This window comes from Euphorbia lathyris, chromosome 1, assembly GCF_963576675.1.
Source record: "Euphorbia lathyris chromosome 1, ddEupLath1.1, whole genome shotgun sequence".
Lineage (NCBI taxonomy): Eukaryota > Viridiplantae > Streptophyta > Magnoliopsida > Malpighiales > Euphorbiaceae > Euphorbia > Euphorbia lathyris.
The window spans coordinates 24,764,269-24,770,638 of NC_088910.1; the positions used below are offsets into that span (position 1 = coordinate 24,764,269).

At 32.4% G+C, this 6,370-nt stretch overlaps 1 protein-coding gene across 1 annotated transcript; it reads left to right on the forward strand.

Moving 5' to 3' along the window:
* The first annotated feature begins 4,434 nt into the window (after nucleotides 1-4,434).
* Nucleotides 4,435-5,335, forward strand: LOC136223949 (heavy metal-associated isoprenylated plant protein 39). Its single transcript, XM_066012155.1, has 3 exons — nucleotides 4,435-4,581; nucleotides 4,666-4,747; nucleotides 4,857-5,335. The coding sequence occupies exons 1-3, from the start codon at nucleotides 4,573-4,575 to the stop codon at nucleotides 5,084-5,086; spliced, it is 321 nt and encodes a 106-aa protein (XP_065868227.1). The 5' UTR covers nucleotides 4,435-4,572; the 3' UTR covers nucleotides 5,087-5,335.
* Nucleotides 5,336-6,370: the final 1,035 nt, after the last annotated feature.

Below are 6,370 nucleotides of genomic sequence, written 5' to 3' on the forward strand. Positions count from 1 at the left end.
TGCGCAAAAGTCCCTAAATGGTTGATCATTCTTACTGATCCCTAAGGGCGAGTCATTCTCCTCAATATGGCAGAACTGAAGAAAAGAAGTCCCTAAGGCGAATCATAATCCTATGTAGTAGGAACAAATGGTCCCATAAAGGGCGGGTTATTCCCTTTCTAAAGGAAATATAACTCTCAAGAAGCCCCTATAGGTTAACAATGGATACAGCTGACCACCTATCCACGAAGAAGGAAAAAACCCCTAAAAATGCATCATATCCATATATGATCCCATCTAGGGCGGGTCCACTTTCCTCCAAGATAGAAAAATAAAACACCCTTTAGACAGCCCTAAATAGCTTTTTATACCTTTAGGAGGGCTTCTGATAACAACCCAAATTATTCTTGAATAAGGAATAAGAAAAATTAATAGAAATAATGGCAAACCATTATTCCTTCTAAAAGAGATATTTATGCATGATTAATATGGAATTAATGATAATGAATGTAGGATTAATGCAAGGGTGAATATGCAAATAATGGAGAAAAGGAAGGAGTTTCTAGCATTATGCCACGCCACGTGGACCATGACGAGACCCGCCATAGCTCTCAAGGAGAGCGTACATACGCATTGATGGATCTAAGAATACCAAAAGGCGCCTTTATTACCATCCATGAATGGGAATAAATACAATTAAATGGCAATTAATAACCATGAAAGGGGAATAAAGACTTGATTGTTTGAATACTCCAACTCTGAGGGTTTCAAGGATAAATGCTGGGATTAATGGAGAATTGATAGCAATTAAAGATGAGTAATGACATGACTGTTCATCTACATCTTCATAACATCCAAATATCATACATGGGGAAAAAGGATAATTAGACAAAGAATGAAGGATCCGCCATCAATACTCTTATGGATAAGGATCCACCGACGGATCTATGGATTCCTCAACACGCCTCAAAGGGTCAAACGCCTTGGGAGATCCGCCGTCAAACCTCGATACACCCAAGGAACGGCAAAGCCGATTCCCAATAAAGGCAACTAATAACCCATTAATGAGCTAACAGTCATACTTGAATAAGATCAGTAACCGCCATTAATGAGGCATTAATGGAGACTTTCTAGTTACCAAGAGTTACAACTACATGAGTATAAATAGCTTGCATCCCAAGCTATTGAGGTACACTTACTGATTCCCTACTTTTGTGCTTACAGTTTATTCTCAGAAATATTACTCACTTTGGCATCAGAGTGTCCCCGGCCGATCCCAACGGCGCCTCACAGGGAAGTGCTCCGATCAAGGATTTTTCCACAAGTTATCACTTTCCTTAAGAACATAATAATCTCGATCTAGAATTATTAACTCTATTCCTAATTCATTAGGTCGATGCTTGGTTAGGAAAAATCCATAAGTTACTAAGAAGCATAAATTATGGTGAAAGCTAAAGCTAAATCGTAACTTAGACTATAAAGGCGCACTATCCAGTTAAGGTATAGGTAAAGCTAGGTTACTCGGTTGAATTGTTTACTTGATTAGGTTTTACAATACAACCTTTATTACTAATTACTTGTTTAGGTTTCTTAGTATAAGATGAGTAACGAATCCTAACTAAATCTTTCGTTCAATTCAACTATGAATTTAAAAAGGAAAAAGTACAAAAATAAACCTATGGTTTGGGTCATTTTTTAAACATAAACTAAGTGGTTTAAAAGTTTGCAAACAGATACCCTGTCGTACGTTCCGTTAACAAAAGCAGTCCAAAACACTAACACCGTTAAAAAATAATGATGGCAACATTAGTAAAAAAACAAAAGGGAGTATTTTTTTACATTTTCTCAATCTTCTTCTTCCTTACCTTCGTTACTACTAGAACTACAAAATATTCATTACAGAATCTCCATAAACACAAATGAAGCAACAAAACAAGAATTAAACAACAACCCGTCTCAATTAATGTTGGTAAAATCCCTATTTTCAAATAAAAAATCGCAACTTGAAGGAAGAACAATCATCTTCTTGTTCTTCATATGTTCTGCTTCGGATTAAACAATGCAAACCAAAGAACTAGCATACCCTATTATGTCGATATTTGAAGAATGAACATAATTACAATCTTTTGTTGCTGAATCCAAATCTTAAACTTAAACGAAATCATTCTCGTAAGCCAGACGAGTTCTCCAGCTCTAGAATCTTCGATAAGAGCTCGTCAAATCCTAGTGGAACAATAAGGAATTTTGGATCTGCTCCCGATGACCCATAGTTAATCAGGATCCATTACACAGTAGTTTGTGAGGAAGAAGAAGGAGATGTGTATAACCCATGAATGAAGTTTGTGAGGAAAAAGAAGGAAATGTGTAAAACCATGAATGAAGTTTGTGAGGAAGAAGGAGAGCATCTCCAACCCAATTCCCCTTAATTCCCTTTCCTATCCCTAATTCTACATTTTTTCTTCCCCAATCCCTATTTTTTCTACAACCCACTAATCAAATTTCTTCCCTAAAAAGAATATTCTCTTTTTTTTTTATTCCATTTCGCATACAACATTTATTAATATTATAATACCTTTTACATTTAAAACATACCTTTAATAAAAAAAAACTAATAAAAACACATTAAATTAATATTCCCTATAAAATGGGGAACCATTTTTCTTCCCTTCTTTTAGGGAAGAATTCTAAACTTCTCAGCATCTTCAATGCTCCTTATGGGGAGTGTTGGAGATGCTCTAAAAGTTCTCGAACATAAATTGAAATTGGAAAATGTGAAATGTGAGGTGTCAACAAGAGATTAGGGATATGTAGAAATAATAAAAAAAATTGTTTCTAAATAAATAAATAAAATCTAAAATACCCTTTTGACTTTTTGACTAATGTTATCACATCAGAATTTTTTTAAGGATGTTAGTGTTTTGGATTACTTTTGTTAACAGAATGTATCACATGGTATCTGTTTGTAAACTTTTAAACCACATAATTTATATTTAAAAATGACCCAAATTAAATGGTTTATTTTTGTACTTTTCCCATTTAAAAATGAATGAGCAATTTATGTTGTTAACTGATTCCATGAAACACATATACATATATAGGCTTACTTTTTTTTCTGAATATTTTTGAAATCACAAACCAAACATTTGTCTTAAAAATGTTAGATGTGATTAAACCAAAAAACAAAACGAATAGCGAAAAAGATATGAACAATAGAACTATAAATTAAAAGAACAGAGTTCGACAAATCTGAGGCATGTATTAGCAATCTCCTTAAGACAAATTTGGTCGCTATAGGATACAACAGATTACACAAGCGAACTCTTACAGTGTGCAAATTCATTATCACCATAGCAGGAAAACAAGAACAATATAAAAAGATAGAAAGCAAAAAAAATCAGAGAATATTTTTATTTTTTTAGTTCAATAGTCTTTGAATTTGACATTTCCATTTTGTATAAATAGAATTCGAAATGATATGTCTGGTCCCGATCGAACACGACTATTCACAAACGAACATGATTATTCACGAACGAACATGACTATTCATAAAGGCATGTGTTTGTTGGTATATAAATTAATTTCATAATTTTATTAATTTTGTCCAACATGATATTCTTTGGCTGAAATAATCTATAGGGATAAGTATAAAAAAAAATGTTTGTGGTTTACCTATTTTGCAAACGCGAACCTGTGGTTTTTTTTTTACAAACATAGGTATGTGTTAAATGTCGTTAGCAAACAGAGGCCAAATTGACTAACGGTGTTAAAATTCAAAGAGAAAAGAGTTAATTTGGTCCTTATATTTATTTATTTTATAAATTAACCCCCCTAATTATCTAATTATCACAAATAAACCCCAAAATCAAAAATAAAAATAAGAAATACCATCTTCTCCATCTCTTTTTAATTTTTTATTTTCCTTCTTCTTTCTCTCTCGTTTCTCTCCCCGCTCTGTTAATTTCTCCCGATTGAAGTTCCTCCTCCTCATTTCTTCTTCTTCTTCTTCCTCCTCTCTTCTCCTTTCTTCTTCTTTTTTTTTTTTAAAAAAAATTCTGAAATTCCCAAACGAGAACGTCTGGAATCCAGACGTGAACGTTTGAGAATTTCAGAATTTTTTAGTCAAATAAAAAAACAACAAATTATAAATACACTTAATAAATTTTTATTTATTGCAAAAACATCATCCTTCCATCAAAAAGCATTTCTATACAAAAATTTATTGTCTAATATTTTTGAGCGAAAATTCAATTTAATCTTATTTGAAGATCTCTCGAAATGGTAGCAGTGTTTTACCGAAATGGAACATGAGTCAGCAAATTTGTCTAACCTCACTCCATCCAACCATTTTAGAATAACTCCCAACTCTAAACAAAAACAATGGTCGAACCTTTTTAAAACAAATTAAAATAAGAAAAAGAAAGGTGTAGAATTCAACTCATCTAGTGGCTGCAGCCTGTCCATCATGCCATCACCGACCTTACTATCTCGCCACGTAATCTATCACCTGCACGCTCATCGATACTACTTTAAAAACCCCACACCCTTCTCTAAACTTTCAATTTTCCTTTTAGTTTCCTTCATCTTCCTCTTCTCATGGCTCAGGTACCTTTTCACTTTTCTTCTATCTCTCCATTCTCCTAAACGCTTTCTTTATGTTCATGAATGAGCTTTTTCTCTTAATTTCAGGTAAAGGTCGTTTTAAAGGTAATGACCATGACTGATGAGAAGACTAAGCAGAAGGCGATTGAAGCTGCTGCTGATATCTACGGTATTTTTCTGTTTTCTTAATTCCTCGATTTTAATTTCTGTTTAATTTGTATGAGATTTGTTGATTTTGATAGTTTAATGATGGAATTAGGGAATTGATAATTGTGCAGGGGTTGATTCGATTGCTGCGGATCTGAAAGATCAAAAGCTAACGGTGATAGGGACAATGGACACAGTAGCAGTGGCTAAAAAGTTGAAGAAAGTGGGGAAAGTGGAGATAGTTTCAGTTGGGCCTGCTAAAGAAGAAAAGAAAGAAGAGAAAAAAGAGGAGAAAAAAGAAGAGAAGAAAGAGGAAAAGAAGGAAGAGAAGAAAGAAGAGAAGAAAGAGGAGAAAAAGTAATTTTAATTCCATTATCTTCATCTGATATTAAGTTTGAAAACATACATAATTATTGATTACCAAATCAAAATGGTAATATGAAAGAAATAAGCATTTCATGAGTTTTCTCTTTCACATGCTTTGCAAGAAAATAATCTATGCTGCAAAATTAGAATGAGGATAGTGGGATCCTGCTGTTCTGCATATTTTCACATGGACTTACTGTTTTTAGTTTTTCTTTGGAAGGAAGATAAAAATTATGCACTGTAATTATTTACTGCTTGTATATAACTCCAAAAAAAAACAGTAATTGGACTGTTTTTATTGACTAAATAGTAATTTAGTATAGTAACTTGTTACTAATTATTTCTATCACTAAAAATACACTGTTAAGTATTTCATCTATCCATTATAGACTATAGTTAAGCCTAGGTTTTGGGCTTTAAGCCAGCCTTCACGTAGAATTGAATTGAATGATAAAAATGATAAAATAGTTATTGTGAGATTGCTTCACGAGTTTCCTCTTCTTGAATGGTATTAGGTGAAAGGTCACTATTCTTTTCCTAGAAAAGAAAAACCAATTGCGGAAGAGACAAATTCAAACTCATTCTATACTGCTGCACCACTAAATAATCAATAAGAAATTGAGTCACTCCTTGTCCCTATAACTTTATAATATGTAAACAGTATTTAGCGCAGTCTCCATTTAATTATTTTCCCTATTAAACTTAAAAGCACTACTAGTTTGTACCTGCAGCACTTAGGGGCTGTTTGTTTGGTTCATGTTTGCCTTTTCATTTCAAAAAGGAAAGTTTTAGTTGTTTGGTTAGTAACCTTCTGCTTGCCTTTTACATCTGAAAAGTAGCATTAGGTGTTTGGTTAGTGACCTAATGTTTGTCTTTTACATCTGAAAAGCAGTTTTTTACAAAAATAGAGAATCTCTACTTTTTAGAAAATCAGCATTTTCTAATAGTAAACAATAAATAATGATGTAAATAAAACAAACGAACCCTTAGTAATGATGTAACAATATGTAACAATATGCTCTAATATCATGTGGATCTTTTTTATTTTAACTCAAAATTTCATTTAGTGAGTTTTGCACTACAATTTTCAAGTACGTCTACTTATATTAAAAACATATAGTTTTTCGATCCAAATATTAAAGTTTTTATCTTAGTCCATGTGTTTTTTAAAATTACAAGACTTATTCACTAACCATTATATGATAGAATTTTTTTTTTAACTAACCAATTTAAATTTATTATACTCACTTTATATTTATTGTATTTTTTAATTTACGTA

What these genes read in the sequence shown, in the direction of transcription:
- LOC136223949 (XM_066012155.1), top strand. An exon ending in AGCTGCTGCTGATATCTACG is followed by an intron (nt 4,748 to 4,856) that starts GTATTTTTCTGT and finishes ATAATTGTGCAG; the next exon opens with GGGTTGATTCGATTGCTGCG.